The sequence below is a fragment of the Pocillopora damicornis genome, chromosome 8, assembly GCF_964200805.1.
Source record: "Pocillopora damicornis chromosome 8, jaPocDami1.2, whole genome shotgun sequence".
NCBI lineage: Eukaryota > Metazoa > Cnidaria > Anthozoa > Scleractinia > Pocilloporidae > Pocillopora > Pocillopora damicornis.
In genome coordinates, this window is record NC_142677.1 from 6,191,629 (window position 1) to 6,213,368 (window position 21,740).

Below are 21,740 nucleotides of genomic sequence, written 5' to 3' on the forward strand. Positions count from 1 at the left end.
TCCGCCGCTGTGCCGTCTGGGCTTTGAAGCGCATGCATGGAATAGTGCACATCGCTGAGCACATTGTTGTTCGAAAGTTTTATAACACGGATACTATTTAAAGGAGCTGAAATCACATAGAAACGAACACGCCGTTCGCTGTCGACCCTCACGAAAATAAGTTGAGCATTTTCGGAACGGGTCGATCCGCATGCCTAACAAGAGATCAAATTACAGGCGAACATTTATGACTGAACCCTATCGAGAATCATAATATATAGATTTAGCCAAGCTTAAAAGCGAAGCTCGCATTTTTTTTTCCCCGCACGTCTCAAGAGCACAACGCCTTGCCCTGGCCAGGACTAGAACAAATCTCGATCTTGATCAAAAGCATCTTCAGAAGTGACATCGTATTTTAGGACGTGATCGTGAACCAAGTAGAATTCCGGTACAAAATCTACAACGTCTGAGGAACAAGAACAGAAAGGTTAGAGAATTTGTTTTCAAATTTATTTGTTCGAGTACACTAAGTCTTCGAAAATGCATTGTTATATTAAGGTTAGGAAACATATGCTTAAATCCTTTGAGACAATACGTAAAGGTTTAATAAAGTTAAAATCTCGAGGTAGACGGTATTGCTCACTGTTGTCTTGTAACAAAGTTATGTGTCTTTTCAAGAGTCAAACCCATGTAGCAAATTATCGTAAATCTCAGCTGAGCACAGATATAGAAAAGAAACCTGGCCCTCGCTCAGTGTATGTTGATCCCAGCAAAACGGTAGCAGCACTATAAAGCCAAGGTAGTAAGTTTGTATTTGGATAAAATGCTGGACAACAGTGTGTTGCAATGAGTTTGTGCTGCTTTATTTATAACAGCAAACAAGGAATCAGTTCTACAAATGACCTCATTCAAGTAATGAGTACTGGAAATCAGTTGTAATCAAGTTTGTCTTAACAGTCCTATTTGATGCAGACAGAATTACCTACAATATTAAATGTGCTTGAAACTGACTATGAACTAGAATACAGTGAAATTTACACTGGTACTGTATATCCAGAGACAAATAGAAGTATATCAGTCCTGTACCTCTTTACAATGTCTTTGAATCACTATTATCACAAAACTGCACCAATTTTGTATTAACTGTGGGAGTTATTGGTGTTTCTATCTATTGTAATGCTGATATGGGGTTCAAAACATTTAATTCTCATGCAAGAGGCCATCCTCGAGGTACATGTGTGCTTCTTGAAGTATTATCACTTAAAAGCATAAATTTCAATTTAAGTTGTGTTATGGTCATCTACTCTCTCTGTTAGTCTTTTATTAAATCATGTAGTTATTGGAATTCAAACACTTAAGCTACTATTGAAGACAATGGAAAAAGACTATGAAAATATATATTTAAATGGTTGTATATTATCATCTGATCTACTCCAAACTGTTGATGTTGTGGAGCTGAATTGAGCTTTTAATTAATGTTTGCTGTGACAACAATGAGGGACTATTGTGTGATTCACTTCATAGCAAATCCATTCTTGAAAATGCTCTAATAAACAATAGTGAATGCACAGGGTTTTGATGCAGCTTTCCTTCTATTGTATCAGTTGTATTTGTAAACCCACAAAGAAGTCAAAACATATGTATTCCCTGCTTGTTCATAATGAAAATTACGTACAACCAATTCCAAAGCGTTCAACATTCTAAAAAACCTTATGTTGTGTCTAACACATAAATAGATTTCGAAAATTCTTGTATATGCTTCTTTGATAGCTGGAGAAAGCGACCAGTTTTCCTAGAAAATCTACCGAGCACGTATGGTTGAGAAGCTACAGTTCCCTCTTGTCGTAATATATTATTCACATCTGTCGAAAGCGATGCCTTGACAATGTCTCTTTTCTTCGCGTGTTGTGTATTACTTAAATTTCGATTTCGAACTCGCTAAACGCAGAGACTTCAGTTGAGGCAAGAATCGTTAACACTGATAGTAAGTTTAGTTACCGTTGTTATTCCAGTCTTAGTTCACTTGAAACAAAGACCTCCTGTTAAAAAAAAAAAAACAATATAACAAAACAAAAAAAAAACTACGGAATGAAACACGGAATCGAATGTTTCTTTTGAATTATCACCAGAGTAATTCTAATATACATCATATCACTTTTCTATTTCTTGTCCTGATGTCACTGTAAGCCCTGCGATTTTCCGACCAACGTAGAAAGCGAAGTTATAGCGAAGCGGACGAAATAATATTGTTTGTATTCTATGTATACATATCAGAGCGACTTTGCACTGTCCGATGGAGAGGTAGCAATGTCCTATTTTGGTGGTAAACCCATTTGGTATAACTATTGTTACAACTACGATCATGTGATTAGATGTTACCCCAAAACATTCACAACATTCATCGAAGATGGCGAAAGTCTGGGCCTGTTTTGTCAAAGTAAACAAGCATAGCGTCAATGATGTTAATGAGATCTCCTTAGCTCATCTCTCTAGCCTTTCCGAATTGCGTTTCTTCATCTGGTTAATGTAGGTACCAGCAGAGGAAAATGGAGTACGAAGATTTTGACGAACAATTGAAAAACCAACACGGCTCAGTTCATGTTGACGTCACGGTTAACTAGACATTCATATTTTCAACGGGGAAGCCCCGCGGATGTTTTTGAGGGTATTCCAGGGCGGAAGACTTACTTCTTCAATGGAATCAACTTTCATTAAATATTTTGTAGGTTTCCTTTCTCGCTTATGTTTTGTGATCTATTTTACCAAAAGATTGAGTTTAACAAAAGACACACTTTAAGAGAAGCGAGTCTAATTCGAACGGTTCTAAATGTTTTGAAATCTTCATCTTTCCGTAAACTTGCGATAAACCTCCGAACAATCTCAGAGGTTTCGAAAGATTAGCCAAATCGATAGTACCAGCAGTCTTTTACGTAAGCTCTCGTTGGTCTGTCTGGTTGTAAACAAGTAGAAGGCACTCCGAGAGGACTAAGTTTGTAAAACAAATAGAATCCGTACATCCTTCATGGTGACATCGTTTCATGATCCCTCACCTCGCAAATTTGGGAGCTCGGACAAGCACTTGAATTCGAGGCTCGCATACTAGTTATTTTTCCATGAGAAATGTAGTTGACTTCCGATAACTTGAACTTCCACGGGAAAAGACTCGGGAGTAGAAAACAAAGGACCACAAATGAGGGAAAAACGATGTTCACTTTTTTTTTATTTTTATTATTATTCCTTTGGTATACATATTCGTCAAAGATTAAACGGCTGCTTCAATACAAATTAAATGGTTTGGACTGCAGTTCACTGTTTGTTTCGATTTGTCACTTATTGGAGGGCGTGATTTACCTTGATTCGAGTTATCGAGGGTAAAAATATAAAGAGGATTACCTGAAGGGGGAGCAGGAGATTTGAGTTATCGAGGATAAAATTTCAGTAAATGTATAACGGACATCAGGGGGAAATCATGATCAGATTAGGTTCGCGTTGGCGCAATGTCGAGTTAGGGAGAGTTCGAGTCCTCGGAAGTCGACTGGAATTGTAACAGTAAATCGGTTATAGATTGGAAATAAAAGCAGATACAATTTTGTAGATTTAACACCTAAAAATGAAACTAATGTGGTGAGATAAAATTCTTTTGTTTATGACTTGAGGGAAAACGGAAGAAAAACCGAAAGCGCTTTCTTTATCCGTGACAATTTACACATACACTCTCTCCAGGAGAAGCTCTCTAAAAATGGAATCTGTGTTGACGAGATATTTGGCTGTTAAAATTGACTATGCATACACAAGGACTGAGCAATTTAGGCTTATTAAAGAAGCTTCTTGTTATAAATGTTTAACTTGACCGTCGTAAGGACAAGTATATACACATGCGTGCCGCCTTTTTCCGCTTAGAATTTCGCGAGAGAGTTGCTCTGAAAGCTTTGTTCGCTTTATCAAGGTAGAGAGACGATGAATCTTGAGAGAAATAAAACAAAAAGGCAAAAAGTGTTTGTGTCTGAGCCATATACTACAAACCTGGAGTTACATCTGCCAAGTCTATCGAAAAATTGTTGATGATGAAAGAGATAATTACATAGCTATATGTATGAGTTAAATTTTGGATAATTACATGGCTATTTGATACGAGTTACATTTTTGATAGGCTATAAACAGTCATTCGTTTTTGGACAGACATTGAACAAATGGACAATCTCTTTTCACCCAGGAGCAAAAATAACTGATTTAAACAACAATGTTGAAACATGTGGTCAGCCGGACTTCAGATTCCCATATCGATATCGATTTGATAACAGAACCAAATATGTATTTGTATGAGGAAGTTTTGAACACAGTAATACTGAAAGTATGTGACCCATGCATGTGCAAGATACAGATCACTCGGCTTTCATAACGAACACTTATAGCTACAAATCACACTACATTACCAGAAGTGAAATTTTGAATTTTTGTACTTCGAATGTTTGTACTTTTGGCTCATATATCATGTTTGATATGATTAACAATATCCCAAGATTTCCAGTTTCGGTTTCGAGGTTTCGCCGAATCATTCGTTTCTCTTTTTCATTCTGCTCAGTATAAGAAGGTGAATGTCTCAATATCAGGGCTGAACATTTTCCTGAATGAATACTCAGGCTGGTATGAAAACTCGAAAGGTCAGGCATTTTGCTCAAGCCGCATTGATGTACACTTCGCTGAAACTCGCACTCCTTATTCGCCAAATGAAGGTATTCTTTTCACATGTCATGACTGGGGTCTGTTAAGCGCTTATGGCATCTCTCAACTTTTCTTAGCATACCAACGGAAAACTTAGCTTTTGAATCAAGTTTTCATGCCACCGCATCAAATCAACAGAGGAATAAAATCTACTCGAAGACATCAGTACTTAATTAAACAAGTTTGACTTCTTAAGGCTACAGATTACATACCTTATTTAAATACGGTCTTGCTACGGCACGTACGCGGGATCCACGGGATCTCATCAAAATCGAAGTTCCTGATTTGGAAGAATAATCATTCCATCATCTAAATGCGACTTTCACTCTTGGAAGCAGATTCCAAAACCTGCCCTGCGGTCATGGAATCCGCTGTGTTGGGAGTTATGACAATATTACGAAAGAAAATAAACAGGAATTTCAGAGCTTAAAATAAAACCTCAAAAATCGTTTTACCATTAATTCATCACATACCATGGCATCATGATCAGTAGAACAGTTTAAAAGGCTTTCCTAATTGTTGTCAAAATTTTTTTAAACAGATTTTTCTATGTATTTTTTTTAAAACTAGACTAGTGAGCAGCACTCTGAGAACAGTAGTTGTAAGGGTAAAATTTCCGCTTCGGAATGTTTCGGAATTTTTACTTCCAGAGGTCAATACTTAGATTAATGGTCAGTGTTGCTAAAAACAGATGACATGTTATGCAGAGGGAAGGAAGCCGGCATCCACGTCGGTATTTGCCGAGGAGATCATGTAGAAGAATTGCAAAGTACAATTAAAACATTCTCCATAATTAATAACATTACTATTTGAAAATATAATGGTTAAATAAAATCCATGATTTTCACAAGGCGGTAAAATGTTTCAGGTTTTATCACATGCGGGGCAGAATGACTGAATGCTAATTGACTGAGACAGAGGGCATTTTTTCTTAATCACGAGGGCACTTTAATTTTGGTGATCAAGAGGACATGATTGCTTGATGCTGATTTAACCTTTTACTGTTTGCGGCAACGACTTATTGATTGCAATGTAAGTAGATGAAGCCGTGTAACGTTTTTCAATGCATTTTAAAATAAAGTGTTCATTGAATCTATTGGTCAGTTACATTTGTTTTGACATTTGCGGCGGCATAAAAAGGGCTTCGTCGCGCGGACATCGAGCGCGAATACAGTTCCCTCAAAAAATTTGCCCTTCGTGTAATACTCAAGTGCCCTCGGGCAATTAAGGATTAATTTTACTTGTATTTTCAATTAATTTCACTTATATTTTTCCCAAAATTTCCCACGACGCTTCGTGACTTGGGCAATTTTGGGGAAAACTTTGAAAATACAAGTGACATCAACCCTTATTTGCCCGAGGGCTCATACGATTACATAAACAAATGACCCCATATTCCGAACTTCTATAAGAGAATCTATAAGATTTTTTTTAACTGCGAAAGTAGAGCAGTGTTCTCCGACTTTAATTGTCACACTAAATCTTTCCATTTGCTCCTCTTTACCAACTTGTCAGCTGTCTGTCAACTCATTCCACGTGCAACAAGCTAACACTTCCGGTTCGCAGAGTGCAACTCAGCGAGACGGGAGCCAACGGTCTCCGTTACTGATACTAGAATAGATTGTGTAACTTCGTTCCTGCGTTAACAGATAAGACACTAAACAGTCTAAGATTTTGACACATTTCAAAATGTTTACACCTAATAGCTAAATGCTTTGGCCCTTTTGCGACAAATGGTTATTCCCAATGAGGCACTCTACTTAAGCTTTTAAAAAGTTTCAAAACTTTTAAGTTTTGAAACCATGAATGAGATAATCGATTGTCATTTCAAAACAATATCCATTCTGTGTGGTTGGTGCATTAAGTCAGACCAAGATGTTGATGACGGCAAATGGGGCAGCAGCGGCTGAAATAAAAATGAGTAGAATAAGCTGAATCCTGAATAAATTTTAAGAAGGAGAAGTTTAGACCTACCTATGACTCATACCTTTTTTTATCTATAATAGTTTTTGTACCATTGAGGTGATTTTGGATACAAAATCTAACAAAGTGGCTGGACATCAAAAAGTGAACTGATTAACAATCATCTTATTCCGGTAGCAACACTTATCACTATAGATGTGCGGACTTCTTGGGTGTACTTACACGCCATTCTGTATCATTGCAATAGCACACTCTCTGTGAACCCTGTGTGAGCATGGCAGGATCTGATAACCACTGAGGGCGTCCTACAGTTAATGGGAAAAACGATTTCATTTATCATTCAATTGACTCACACGTACTCAGTATGTTGATGCAGTCCTGAAAAGGACTGTTGTTGGTAACAGAAACTGGCGTGCTGAGATAAACGGAGCGGATGTCACTATCAGTTCTTTGATTGACTGATCGATTGGAGGATCTCAAAAAGGGATGAAAAGGAAAATTTACGTCTATCAAAGAGTGTTAACATTTGAATTGTATCAATTCTAAGTCCCTATAAGAAAGGAAATATGATGATATGATAGCCCGTCATTCAGACAAGGAACTGTTTAATCGATCCACCTGTGCACGAAATACTTTAAGTGTGTTAGTAGTAATTTCACAGCCCTGCCATTTGATTCGGTTGCTACACTTATATCTAAACCATACCACAACGTTTTACGAAGTTATTTTGCTTTACTCAGTGATTAGCCATCTAGCCTCCAAGACGCCAATCAAGTGACCCTTATATGCGTTTATCAATCTTGTTTTGCTGCAGTTGCTAAAATCAGGGCCTTTGATCTCAGCCATTACCTCCAAACAGATGCAACATTCATCTTGTCCCGACTGTGGAATGCATTTGGGTTTTCCTTGAAGCCGTTTGTTCAGACAAACGTCATATTTGGAGATGTCGTGATTCAGAGGGTGATCCATTACAATTCTAAACAAAGAAGGAGCTGTAGTTAGCCTTACCCCGTATTAAAAGAATCCTTCATTTCCTAACAGTTTAATTAATGAACAAACTGATTAATTAATGTTTAGCATGAGCCAGACTGGGAAGACCTATTTATCCAAAGGAGTCAAAAAAGCGCGCATATTACAGAATTCAGTCTGCTTGTACTTACCTCTGTCTTCCAGAACCTTCGCCTCTTAGATTCTAAAATGAAAAAAAACATGCCTATTAACATCGATAAACTTTTGATAAGCGAATGATAGCTCGGTCAATTCTAACATTGAATGGGATATCTTTTTCATATGGAACGCTCGTATTTTAGCCACTCGTGCGGAAAATATTACAAGGCGGCTATCAAGAGATGTAGATTAATTTTTGAGCAAAAGATTTTCTATTACCCTCATCGTGGTGCTCAGGGACCTGTCCTTACAAATCGTAAGGGTGATAGTGGGGGGAAGGACGGAGAATTTTGGATTTGTAGAAATAAAATGTACTTGATTCCCCTCCACCCAAGTCTTTCTAGAATTCTAATGATTCCCCCCCCCCCCTCCACTCTTCATTGGCAGTCAATATCCCAGAGTCCCACCATCTGATCCTGAAAACAACGTGATTGCTCCTCCCCAGCTTATCCTTATCCTTCCTCCTCAGGTGATGAATAATAACAGGGCCCTCAGTCAACTTACCTCCTCACACTGCTCGCTAAAGTTACACAGAAGTGCATGAAATGGCTGCTGAGGCCACATGCTAACTCCGGGGAGCTGTCTTGCCTCCCTTCCTCTCTTCTTCCGTGCTCTTTCTGTTCGTATTTCATGCTCTTTTCTTTCAATTTCCCGGTCAAACTCTGCACTTTCTCTCTCCCTCAACACTCTTTCCACCAAGGCGCACACTTCTTCCACGCGTTGTTCCAATTCAAGCAAAGAGCTGCCATAGCTTCTGTTCGTCACTGAGTCACCAGATTGACCAAAACGTTGATTCAAATTTTCTACTGCATTGGTAACAACACTGTTTCTTTCTCTGTTAGTGCCAGGAGAAAAAAAATGACTTCTTCAGTACAATATACTGCTATCAGAGTTCCTCTATAAAAATCTACCCATAACGTTGCTACTTGACCTGACTGGTGCTAACAGACTACTTTTGTCCTTTTTGGAATCAAAAAATCAAACACTTTGAAAATTGCTGTAATGACATCCTAAAAAAACCTTTGAAGTTGTTCCCGCTCCAATTCACGCTGTTCTCTTTCTTGCATTCCCCTGTTCATTTGGACCGTCGCTCTGGCTACTCCTTGCACCAACGCAAGAGGACTGTTGTTCGTGGACTCTAAAGACTCAACATTGCAAGGTCTTATGTTCCCCGAATATGAAACCGCAACAGGCGAGTCGATAGCAATGTTGTTTGACCCAGCAATCTGGAGAAATGAAACAAAATAAGATTATTAGCAGAAATGTTTATTGTATGGCTAATTCTTCGAGCGGGCGATACAGACCCATTTTTCCCGCTTGGAATGCTCGTTTCTATGCTTCATAAATCTATGAGCTGTTTTTGTTTTAAGTAAATGAAAATTGGTAATATTTTTTCTGTAGAGATATCGCAAAGCACCTCAAGGGGGCAGTCGCAACAGCGAAAAAAACAACGATTTTCGTGAGTTTATTTTGCAATTCCCTAAGTATCTTTTTGTCATACAGGAAATCAATTTTTCACCAAGCTTGTGGGATCAAATTTGCCGGATCATTCTATCTCATAGTTTTTTCCAGTTTTTATGTCGTAGTCAAGAAAAGCTGCGATCTCGGCTTCAATTTTGGTGATTGAGAATGACTTTTACAACGCCCTTCCCGCCCCAGGAGAGCTGCTACGTAGTTGCAGAAAAGCAATATCAGTGTCCCTCTCCTCATCTATAAGCTATGATGTATTTGTCTTTTTTACCTCTGCCCCCATCCGTGTGCCTTGGTCAGGGCGTGAGCCATTTTGATTACGAGAAAGCAGATCCGAGCGTAAGATTGGGTCTATAGTGTGTCTGGCCACGAAAGAGTCTATCAAACAGCTGGCTTCGTTTTCCATAATACAGGTATTTGCAACTCAAGGAAACCAATGCTCTGCAAACAGAAAGCAGAGTAGGAAAAATTAAAAGTGATTGGATATAGTTTTCCAGCTACATTCAGTGCACTCGTGAATCAAGTTCCACCATTTGCAGTCGAACGATTTTCACACGTTGATCAAAGGATTGAAGGTTGAAAGCGTGGGCATAGTATGTCAAATCGTCGTAAATGTGCTCACAAGAAAAATGTGCTTTGTAAACATCTATTCAGGTGCCTCTTGGCTGAATCTGGGGTTTAATTATTTCTATTACGCACAACACATTGCATTATAACTGCAAGATATCTGCCTGACACGATAAGGGTTAAATGCTTGTCTGTCGCAGTCACTGCCGTTATTCACAGTTCTCGAAAACTAGATAAGCAGGCAATGGACAGAAACATATATATTTATAGATCGTTTTCATCCGGTACCAAGCTCTTTTGAAGCTATAACATTCATTCAATCATTTCCAATGAAAACGCTGGTTGCGCATAAGTAATGTTGGGAAGCCAAGATTGAAGCAAAAACTTACTAGACTTTCCATCCGTGTGTATACAATCATGCTCGCTTGTCAGGTTTGAAGGCCTGTGTGCAAATTTTCAGCTTTCTTAAGAAATCGCTACATTAATGTAGCTAAAGCTATTAATGGAGAGAAAGACCAAAATGGCGAAGGACTTCAAGTCTTAATTTAAAAGCTTAACGTGATGTTAGAGGCTGAAACGTCCAAGTTCCTTTCTCCCGCGCTCGATCGTTAGCCCATCGAAACCTAACAATTTTAAAACAATAACTTGCGTAAGTTTTTGCGCAACCTCGTTTTAACGTTGCTTGTGGCCAATAAAAAAAACACGTAAACAAAATGGTGTTCAATTTAAATCACAATATCCTGCTAATATTGGCGCAATCACAGCTGAGGAAAAACCCCAGAATTACACATAACTGAAAAAGAAACGTGGGTTGGAAGAGCTGAAATGCGGCCAAGGCGGTTGGACGGACAATGTGACAACCTTATGCACCTACTAGCGCAACGGGAGATGAAGGTGATGATGACAAAGGAACGCACAAAGACAGTTTAATCGTTATGTCCGGCAGAGGAGTTTCGTTTCGTCATTGTCTTTTCTTTTCATGTTTCGATATCTTCTTCAACATCTTCCTGTTCGCCGTATTTATATTTTGGGAAGAGACTTACCAAGATTGGGTACAGGATTGGAGTGAAAATTTTCACATCTTAAAGAGCATTTAATCACCTTTGCCTAGAACTTTCGCCACATATCACTGAAAGGGACACCAATTACAGGAAAGCTATTGCAGTGCGTCATCAAGTCGCCATAACATTATTATATTGGCTCGCGGACACTCATCATCGAACGATTGGAAATCTATGTGGTGTCAGAAAATCCACTGTTTGTGGCATTGTGCGAGAACTGTGCGAGGTGATGGCTATAGTTCTTTTTCCAAAATATATAAATGTTCCCAGAAAACAACATGAAGTCCAAGGAAAGATTGAAGGTTTTAAAAGTCGCGCGGGTTTTCCCTAGGTAGTTTCAGCAGTCAATGGTTTCCATGTCTCATTCATTGGATCTCAGCAAAGCCCAGATAATGCATGGAAAAACCTAATTGAAATAGCTATTACATTACACAATGGGCTGAGAATTTCGTCTCTATGGTCAAACTGTGATAATCAGGTTCGTGAACCTTAGTTTAACTAAGAAAAATGACCTGTAATAACTTTCATCAGGACCCGATGATCCCCCCGCCAAAACAAAGGCCAGAAAATGAACAAGAATGTTTAGTTTTGGCACAGTTTGAAAGTTAAACCCAGTTTCTGATTATCTTGATTAACCTGAAGACGGGAGCGACACAATGAAGGGCAGGAGTCAGGAGGCAAAGGGGCACAAAAGTACGGGAGGTGGGAGAACGTGGTACGGGAAGGGTGCGACTCTGACTCTCCCCCCACCCTCCCACTTACATCTTGTACTCATAAAAATGCTTTCTCTCTTTTTTGGATACAGTGTAAATAGTTTCACCAATAAAGAGAGTCAAGATCTTTGGAAGGAAACTCCTACAATAGGGTCAAGGAATATTCCATTTGTAATTACAGTTGATTGATGAAATTATGTTGGATCAACATGAAATATAAATTGTAAATTATGTAAATTACCAATGGCAAATTATGATTGCCTGGGGCAATTCTTGAAACCAAACATGTTTTTGATCATTTCAAAACCTGGACACCATCTCGAATCAATTAAAAATGCAGTAATTTCGAGTTTGCCAATTCACATGTGTAATAAAAATTAATGCTGAAATTATGCTCTAAAATTAGGGAGTAGTTTTGTTACCCAAGATGTGACATATGCTAACTTTGCCATGCATACTTCATGTTCACATGAAATGCCAATTTGAGTGCAAGAGTAACATCTTCTCATCTGAGTATTAACTTAAGGTCTAAAGATGGAGAGCGGGAAAATGGGTCCGGACTATTCTAGAGGCCTACGGAGACTTCAGTGAACATTTGCAGGTGACAGGATACCACAAGAAACCTCTTAAATTTTACAAGGTTTAACATGGATATGTAACCAATCGAACAACTATTTCAAATAGGCTTTTCCAACCGAATGCCAGTTCAAATCTAGGCAGTGCGGCGATTAGAGTCACGTGAATGATAGCACGGCACATTTGTGATCTGTGAACGCGAAATAGTGTGACACTTACCAGAGTTACTCTGCAGTTTGTCGACGTCTCCTCGATTTTCCAAAAATTTTTCTTCGAACAAATTTCGATGAAATTAAAAAATGTTGATATATTTTGTTTGCCTAAAAGATTGCAAAGCTATTTAGCCACGCTGCGTGGCTTAGTAAACGATTCCTGTAAACGTGTTTTCCCAGTTTATCAGCTTTTCAATCATGGCCATCACGCCCACTGTCACTTCTTCACTTCTGTCTTCGAAATTAATGTATTTGCATCGCGAAAAATAATGATTACAGCAGAAAACCGATTTTTCAAAAAGGAAATCGGTTTCAGTCATCCTTAAGGCGAATTGATATGAATGCCAAAGTTCCATTGAAGAAGGAAAATCAGGTATGGCTCGAGTTAACAGAATATTTTCGAGGTGAGCCACGCAAATGATAGACCATCTGTCAGGGCCTGACTGTAATTTTCATAATGCATAATGATGCAACTTTTTTCAACGACCGTGGCACTGTTTACAAATGGAAGCAGAAACCACGTGGGCTTTGAAATCTAATTTCGTAAGCGCGATGCTAATCGAACATTGTCCTCTTCTCACTCTAAACCAGTGGTGTCGGTGGTGTCAGTTTATTTATAAGAAAGTGTTCTGTTTGAATACCAAGATCTACTCAATCAGTGACATGGCCTCAGCTAGCATTTATTTCAGCAAAACTATTTTATTTCATTAACTTTTTGTTCTTGCTCAGTTACAAGGGACTGAGTTATTATACACCAGACTTTTTTGTTCAGTCCCTCACCAGAAATGATAATTAAACAAACACACAGAGCTCTCTGATGTAAATGTATAAGTGAGACTTAAAAGACATCACACATACCATCATCTTTCTCTGGACAGCTGATGGAGCCTCACACACAAATTTCATCACTTTACACGTGGATCACAACTTTATTTTCAAATACTAGAATCATTTATTTACTAAGAGATCCTAACCACTGTGCAAAAAGAAAAAAAAGAAAAAAAAGAAAAAAAAAAGAAAAAAAAGAAAAAAAAAAGAAAAAAAAGAAAAAAAAGAAAAATAGGAAAAAAAAGGAAAAAAAGAAAAAAAAGAAAAAAAAAGAAAAAAATTAAATGTACATTTAATTTACATCATTTTAAATCAGCATGTGACTGTACATTCTTTAATGCTCTGGAAGATTAAAAATAGGACTGAAAGAGAAAAAAAATTTTTTTAAAAAAATAAAAGCATGATCAATAGGCTAGTTTTGAACTGTTTGTGCCTGAAAGTCTGATAACTAATTTTTTGCATCAAGTTCCAGACAGCCTGCAAGATAAAGCAGAACAAATACAATGAACATTTTTGTAAAAATGTAAGCAATCAATGAAATTGTTATTGATTTTTTTGAGAGAACAAAGAAACTTGTTATCCATCTCATTGATGATTTTCATGTTGTAAATGTGCCTACTAATTCAACTGATTTAGCTAGTTTGGCAATCCTTATGGCATCAAATCTACAAAACATTTAGCCAGCCATAGCAGGTGCCCATTCAGTTGATGGAGCAATAATCCTCTTCTAACAAGAGTAAATGAAAGATTCTAAGAAAATGAATAACACTTTTAAACTTAAAAAACATGTTTTGAAAGTTCTTCTGTCATCTTCAGATCTGAATAATACAAAGTACAAAGTTGAATTTAAAGTGCGCAACAAAATGCTGACTGGACAAAACAAACTATAGTAACAGAACAACATATGCATTTACAAGGAAAGTCATAAGCCCTTTAACTCTCAGATCAAATTTGTAATTCTCCTCACTTTCAACCATATAATTCCTATAATGTTATTTCAGAGAATTTAGTATTGGATCAACTAATTATCCCCAAATTAATATTTTTCCTTATTCTCATCACTCATCTGGTTGATATTGTATTAATTTTGTCAGGAAAAATTCTGTCTTGGTCACTAGTGGGAGTTAAAGGGTTAACATGATAAAGTTGGTGATCAAGAGTAGGTTCTCCCATTGAATGTGGATAGCTTCTTTGATTTCAAGTTGAAAAGTTGTGGATGCGGGATCTTGGATGTTAAAACACTCATCTGAACATCTGAGTGCAACATTGTGGAGAATTGTGTAGATGTCTGAAAATGCGAGAGGTCCTATCACTGACCAAGTACTTGTGTACATATGTGGATAAATGTAGAGAGGTTTCACCAACATGGCAGGCATAACAACTCACATATAAAAACTTGTAAAGCACACATGTATGGAGCCTACAAGGGATAGGGTCTCTCACACCTTGAACATGTTGCCTATTTTGAAAGGTGAAAAAACCAACTTTATATCAATGTTGTTACTATAACACTTAGCAAATTGGCAAACCTTTTTTGGCGTCACAACAGAAAAAGGGTCAATGTAAGGTAATTTGAAATAGAAGTTAATGGTAAGTGTCCGAAATGGAGACCAGGGAATTGCATTCATTATGGGTGAGCATGAGGTACCAATTGACAATCGTTTCAACCAGATGAGCTGGAAATATATTCTTTTTAAGGATTTCAGTGAGTTTCTCGATGTCTTCATGGAAACCCAACCATGTGTTGTTAATCTTTTAGGCTCCACCAACGAGAGTGCAAATGAGACCCAGTTTGTAGGGATAAGGTATAAAGCTTAAATAATTGGTTAAATTCAATTTTATACTTTGTATTATTCAGAACTGAAGATAACAGAAGAACTGTCTAAACAGGCTTTTTAATTTTAGAAGTGTCATTCATTTTCTCAAATTTGTTACATATCTGCTTCTATCCAGACCTTTTGGCAGTTAAGTGATTCCTTCAATAAAGGTTTTATAGCTGCTATGAGTAATTTTTGTTGTAAATATAAGCTTATAAAAAAGAAAGTAGCTAGCAACCTTGAGTGGCCCAAGGTTTACTGGGTAATATTATTTGAGAGTGTACTAGTCGGTAGAGTAAGGGAAATTTAAACACAGTTAGGTGTAAAGCAAGCTGCAAGTTATGACACTATTAAGGATCTTATTTTAAAGGGTTATGAACTAATTCCTGAGGCTTATCTTCAAAAGTTTAGAAACTGTAAGAGAATCAGTAGTCAGCCTTATGAAGAATTTGCTAGAAGGGACAGTTATTTGATCATTGGTGCCATTCACTGTGGGTAGACAATTGACTCATGATAAGTTAAGACAACTAATTTTAGTAGAGGAATTTAGGAGGTGCATTCACAGTGATGTCTGAACGTTCATTGATGAACAAAAGGCAGAAACGTTGGAAGGCACTGCACAATTAGTCAATGAGTTTTTGTTGAGTCACAAAGTGAATTTTGTGGAAAAACCCTGTCTGCATCATACTCCACCTGGTAGAGTTCCACCTCCTTTGGTACAACGATGGCTTCAAAACCAGAGAAGTTGACTGAATGATGGAGGACATCCAAGACAGAATCCTGCTAACAACCATACCAATCATTTCAGCTCCTCATGGTCAAGACAGGACAAGTTTGATCAAAATAAGCCCATCAAGCCAACAAAATGTTACTATTGCAGAAAAGAAGGTCACCTGATTTCTAGAAGCCCATAAAAGTGGAGAGTGGTGCAAAAACAAAATAGCATGGAGCCTAAGCCTAATAGTTTTATCTCTAAGCTGTTGTCTTTATCTGCTGTAAGTGAAGATACCCCTCCTGAGTTCTAAGAAAGAAGATTCAGGTAAGTCCTATAAGTGAAGCAAGTGGCCTGTCTAAATCTGTCGTGGATATTTTTCAGCCCTTCATCCATGATGGTTCAGTGTCATTGTCATGTGATATGTCTGACTCCATACCAATCAAGATTTTGAGACACTGGAGTCTTGCAGTCTTTACTGTTGAGTGACACTTTGGTGTTTTCTGAGAAATTGTCCACTAGTGCGAGTGTTCTAATCAGAGGAATCAGTTCTGAGTATACCCCAGTGCCACCTCATACAGTCTACCTAACATCAGATCTTGTGTCTGGGCCTGTGAAAGTGGGAATACAGCCTATGTTATCATTTGAGGGAGTGCACCTTATCCTAGGAAATGACATTACAAGAGACAAAGTAGTTGTTAATGCTATTGACACCTAAAAGCCCAGTTCAGAAAAGTCTCCAGATCCAGTAGAGAAGACAATTCCCAGTCTGTACCCAGCATGTGTTGTGACGCAAGTCATGTGTTAGAAGAAAGAAACCAGTGACAAAGAGGTAACATTAGCAGAAACCCTCATGTTCCCCCCATGTCTTTAAGGATGAGCAACTGAACACCTCTGTTTCTGAGCCAGAAGAAATTCTTTCTGAGAAGAGTTTAATGGAACAGGTTGAAAAGATGTCAAGCTCTCAGCCCATTGCAGAACAACATGAAGACCTGGAAGTTTTTGCCAATATTTTCTAAAAGTTTCAGTGAAAGTAAAGTCTTTCAGAACCCCACCAGCTACTTTACAGATGTTACTATAGCACACGAGTCAGTACAAGAGTCTCTTGGATTCAGTCCATTCGAGCTTGTGTTTGGGTACACTGTGAGAGGACCTCTTAAACTGCTTAAAGAGAAGTTATCACCTGGCAGTACTGAGTCTATTTATCTTTTACAATATCCCAGGTGGAAATCTTATTAAGATCTTGGAAGATCTTGTAAGATCTTGGAAGATCTTGTAAGAATCTTATAAGATGGCAATTAAGATGAAGATCTTACTAAGATCTTATTAAGAATTAATAATCTTAATAAGATCTTGCCAAATTTCTTGAACAAATCTTAACCAGGTTTGAGCATTGTAAGATCTTAAAAGATCTTATTAAGTTTATACAAGAATCTTGTAAGAATCTTGACAAAATTTAACAACACATGGGGATTAAGATCTTGGAAGGTTCTTAACAAGATCTTTTTAAGTTTATTTAAGAATCTTGTAAGAATCCTCACAAAATTTTACAAGAAATGGGGGTTAAGATCTTGAAAGGTTCTCAACAAGATCTTATTAAGTTTATTTAAGAATCTTTTAAGAATCCTAAAAAAAATTTTACAACACATGGGCATTAAGATCTTGAAAGTTCTTAACAACATCATATAAAGTTCACTTAAGAATCTCAGTTGTAAGAATCCTAATCTTTAAGAAAAGGAAGATCTTACAAGCTTCTTGACAAGATCTTGGTAAGTTTGTTAAGAATCTTAATAATTAAGTAAGATTTGTAAATGTAACATCATAAAGATTCTAGACAGGATTTCATCTAAAGTTCATCTAAGAGTTTTGTAAGAATCAAAATTTTAAGATCAGTAGGAATTTAAATGTTCTTGACAAGATTTTATCAAGTTCATTCCAGTACATTCTTGAGTAACTTGAAATGCTTATCCTGTTCTGTTCATAAGAGAGCATGGGAATGCATAAGGCTTGAAACCTCTCACACATGATGTGAAAAATCCCATGTCCAAAAGGGGATCAAATAACGTCAAGTAAGCTTCCATGGTATGGTGTGCAAATTTCAGACCCGAGAACACAATACACATGCAGCTGCTTTCTAACGAGGTAATTGTTCCACTGGAATTATGGTATCAACAGATTAAATTTGGACAGACTTTTCAGATTACATTTGATGATTGATTATGAAATATACTGAACAGCTAGTTTAAATAATCACTAATCATGTTCATAGGGAGTGTCTAGAAAGGGATTAAACCTTCCCATCTTTGCCTTGAACATTAAGACACCCATAGATAATGTCACCACATTCCACAAGCAAGAGACTTTCGCTGATATGGTTCAGAAAAAAAACATGGCAGTATGCAGACAGATGGCAGAATGAAAAGATGTATTTAAAAAAAATTTATAGCTAGCTACTTGTAAAAATATTTTTCAAGAAAGTTGCACGAAATTTGTACTTTCACCAAGGCATTCCACGCCACAGCGCATACGCAGAATTGCAAATTGTACACTTGATCGTTGTTGTTAACCGTTTTTGCATCATATCGTTTCGGACAAAGTTCGACAGAAATTCTACTTTGGTCGAGTGTTATCTGCCTGGTTGAGAAATTTAACTGTGCCTTACAGCCCTAAAGAAGAAGAATGATTTTGAGAATTAGGATTTTACCGACCAAATTCTTTACAATATAACTAACAAATAAACATCGAAAATTTGCAGACCGGTCAGATGGCAGAAATTAAAAGTATTTTTAAAAAGTTTATAGGTAGTTACTTACAAAATACTTGCAAGAGTTGCGTGACATTTTGTACTTTCACTAAGGCTCTCCCCAGTCTCCCGCTACGGCCGGCGCAAAATTACAAATTGTTCACTCGACCGTTGTTGTCAACCGTTCACGCGCCATTTCGTTTCGACAAAGTTCTACAGAAATTTTACTTTGGTTGAGTGTTATCTACCTCGTTGCGAAATTTAATTGTGTCTAAAGCCCTGGCGAAGAATAATGATCTCGAGAATTAGGATTTTACAAGCCAAGTTCTTTGCAAAATCACTAATGTTACTGTCGCTTAAAATACAGAAAATGACGCAGTCAGTAAGTAACATGAGTTTACAGCACACCAGAGAAGATAAATCGCGTTTTGCTTTTCTTGTGAAAGAACACTACGATTACACATTCAAGGTTGCGATATCCTTGTTTTATTCTGTCACGTGAAGTGGCCTCAGGTGAATAGTTTACACATCTAAGCACATAGAAAGCACACGTATGATTGTGCACGACACTCGCTTCATAACTCAAGGAACACATTGGTCTTGGTAGTTTAAGTATCTTGAGAAGATTTCCAAAAAAGCAACTAGTGCACGACTGCAACTGAAGCAAATGAAGGCAAATCATCCCGAAGGTAAGTGCTACTGACTTTTATTCATTAAGTTCACGTTATCAACATTACACATCTGCTGGAAGGTGATGCGATAGACTTATTTCTCGCACTTTTTAGATTCTTTTAGCATGGACGAAAAAAGTGACGATAAGTTTATGTAATTGTAAGGCCACGGTATTTTTATATAAGGCAAATCATAAAATCTCGTCAGGGTTCGATTTCGTCAGGAAGCGTTTTTGTTTAGAATTGAGTGGAAACTGACACGAGATGTAACGCTATCATCATCAAAACCCCGTAACGGCGGCTGCTAACCTTACTGCACTTGTAGCAATTCTCTCAAGTCAGTTTTAAAAGAGAGATTGTTCCGGATTTAAGTGTTGTAGGCAGAATCATCGTAGCTTCCAGTCGTCTCGCATGGAAATGGTTCACAATAAACAATTAATTTGTCTTCGGCTTTACTAATAACCACTAGAAGTTAAGCTTAAAGGGTGCAATAACAACGCGAAATCGATTATGGAATTACTTTATTCCCAAATAATGAATTATAAATTGCCACGTTCTACTTAAAAGTTTCCACTGATGATGATGATGATGAAAGCCAAACTTGGTTCGATTATCACGACCATGTCCACAGTGATGGGAATCTTCCCAAAGCAAACAAAAATTACCAAAAAATGGGAAGTTCTTCTGATGATGTAAGAACTCTAAATATTCAATGTTGGTGCATGATAGTTCATTTCCCCCCCCCCTCCTTCAAGACTTCATTGACTTAGATGGCTTAAGGAAGAATTTTGGCACTGTTATCCTGTCAATTTTTACTCTAACACATTCTATACCTGTATTAATTCCATGCAACATTTTTTGTATTTTGTTTGGTTCTGTTTAGTTTTTATTTGTTTTGTTTTGTGAATGTGTGTGTATTTTTTTCTGGTTTTCATTTAATGCTGAGTCATGATTCCTTGCTTCCCTTTCTCACAATTTTCTTTGTTCTAAAGGTTAATGAAACTTAATTCAGTGGAGGGATTGCTCAACAAATGTAAACATTTTTTCAATTCATATTCACAGGAGAACTGGAGAAATAGGATCACCTGTAAAAATGATTTTATCCTGAATAAAGTAGACTTTGAGTCCCATCTTAATGCTACAAGCACAGAATGGGATAGAAGGGTGGCAACTCCTGATTGTAAAAAGGTAATTTTTCATTTATCAACTTTTTGTGGGAATTTGGAATAGTTGTTTCAGCAGTGCAAAGCGTAAACAAAGTTTGTTGGATTGGAGTTGGGCAGTGCAAATTGCCAAGATTCATAACTGGGAACCTGTGCATAAAAATTTTGCTCTTAAAGATGATAAGTTCTTGTTAAAGATAGTCACTACCTCCTTTCCTTTGCGTACAGATGAGGCATGATGGTGATCAAGGAGAACCATTGAGAAGCTCCTCCCCTCTACCTTACTAAGTACTCCTCACAATGAAACCAAGCTCCTATTACTCCTCTCTGGCAGGGATTTTAAAAAATACGCTCTCAAGGTTTTAGTATATTTTGTACCTGTATACAAATTACTATTTTCTTTTTTTCTTTTTTTCTTCCCACAGGAGCCATAAATCAGAAATTTGGTGATGCCCAAATGAATAAGAGGTGGTCTCAAATAAGGCTCTACTTGAATAAAAAAAATTGCTTGGATTCCAAGAGAAAAGTTCACAATGTAGAGGGCAATGTTGAATGAACTAAAGCTTGGTTGATATTTGTACAAAATTGAAATATTTGCAAATTTGCTTGTCAAGTAGCTGTCAAATTGACTAAAATGCCAACTGAGATGAGTGTTGTGAGCTTTAATTCTTTGAACACGTTTGCTGCAATACAAAATTTTGTTGTTTTTTTTTGTTTTCATGCTTAAATTATTCTAAAAGAAGAAAAACCATTGCAGTTTGAATCAAACGAAGAACAATTTAAAACTGGGACATGCCTTTAGTTATTATGGCTTATTTGTGTAAGGATAACTATGGTAGTTCAAATCAAACTGTCAAATGACTCCAACAATTAAAACAATTGTTTTTTTTAAATTTTTAAAACACACCAAAGGGAAGAACAAGAACTCTTCTTGTACAGTTGTCATTTAAATCGTGCATGTTTACCAGTTAACGTTTCTTATCAAGATATTTTTTAGTAATTAATTTCACAGTGTTGAGAATTTGCAATAAATTTTGCTTAATGTTGGATGAAGAAATTCTTTCTTAGTTGTGATCTCCATTCCTCAATCATCCAGTTACTGAATATTGCATAAACCATCAGTTACCTACTATGGTCTGAAAAAAATATGATACTTAAGAATTTTTACAGATTCTGCAAAAATTCTTGTAAGTTGTTTGAAAATCTCACAAGTTCTTGTAAGTTCTTTTAGAGATCATTAAGACATTGTTGAGAATCTTAACAAGTTCTTTTGAAAACTTGTGAAGGTACTTAATTAAGATTCTTGTCACAGGAATCCTACCAGATCTTGTAAGATTCTTGTAAGTTTCTTACTAAGATACTTATCAAGATTTTTAGTTAAGAATCTTATAGAATCTGGTAAGATCTTGTCACAAG

General features: G+C 37.1%; 1 protein-coding gene and 2 long non-coding RNA genes across 5 annotated transcripts in view; 2 read left to right on the forward strand and 1 right to left on the reverse strand.

The window, feature by feature from the left end:
• LOC149041134 (uncharacterized) overlaps positions 1 to 7,479 on the forward strand; it is an 18,230-nt gene extending 10,751 nt beyond the window's left edge. Inside the window, exons 2-3 of one of the 2 annotated variants that reach the window (XR_016189134.1) lie at positions 5,570 to 5,733; positions 6,708 to 7,479. This is a non-coding gene — a long non-coding RNA (uncharacterized LOC149041134). Of the gene's footprint in view, positions 1 to 5,569; positions 5,797 to 6,707 lie in introns of those variants that run through there. The other variant, XR_016189133.1, reaches the window with a different exon arrangement.
• LOC149041136 (uncharacterized) lies at positions 64 to 15,722 on the reverse strand. The gene is made up of 7 exons (XM_089214443.1): positions 9,533 to 15,722; positions 8,812 to 9,017; positions 8,296 to 8,626; positions 7,785 to 7,816; positions 7,474 to 7,600; positions 6,847 to 6,929; positions 64 to 6,607 (listed from the first exon to the last, which is right to left on the reverse strand). Exons 1-7 carry the CDS (start codon positions 9,665 to 9,667, stop codon positions 6,562 to 6,564), a joined length of 960 nt encoding a protein of 319 aa, XP_089070569.1. The 5' UTR covers positions 9,668 to 15,722; the 3' UTR covers positions 64 to 6,561.
• A 1,232-nt stretch (positions 15,723 to 16,954) lies between these two features.
• On the forward strand, positions 16,955 to 21,381 carry LOC149041137 (uncharacterized). Of its 2 annotated transcripts, XR_016189132.1 has the most exons (3): positions 18,654 to 19,179; positions 20,224 to 20,349; positions 20,750 to 21,381. It is a non-coding gene; the product is annotated as an uncharacterized LOC149041137 (long non-coding RNA). The 2 variants fall into 2 exon arrangements; XR_016189131.1 differs by having other exon boundaries at positions 16,955 to 20,349.
• Positions 21,382 to 21,740: the final 359 nt, after the last annotated feature.

Excerpts from the sequence above, each read along its gene's own strand:
- LOC149041136 (XM_089214443.1), bottom strand. The coding sequence starts at position 9,667 with ATGGAAAACGAAGCCAGCTGTTTGATAGACTCTTTCGTGGCCAGACAC. Across the intron at positions 8,627-8,811 it reads GAGCGGGAACAACTTCAAAG|AGAAAGAAACAGTGTTGTTA; the intron begins GTTTTTTTAGGA and ends TGGCACTAACAG. Across the intron at positions 7,817-8,295 it reads TTAGCGAGCAGTGTGAGGAG|AATCTAAGAGGCGAAGGTTC; the intron begins GTAAGTTGACTG and ends TTTTCATTTTAG.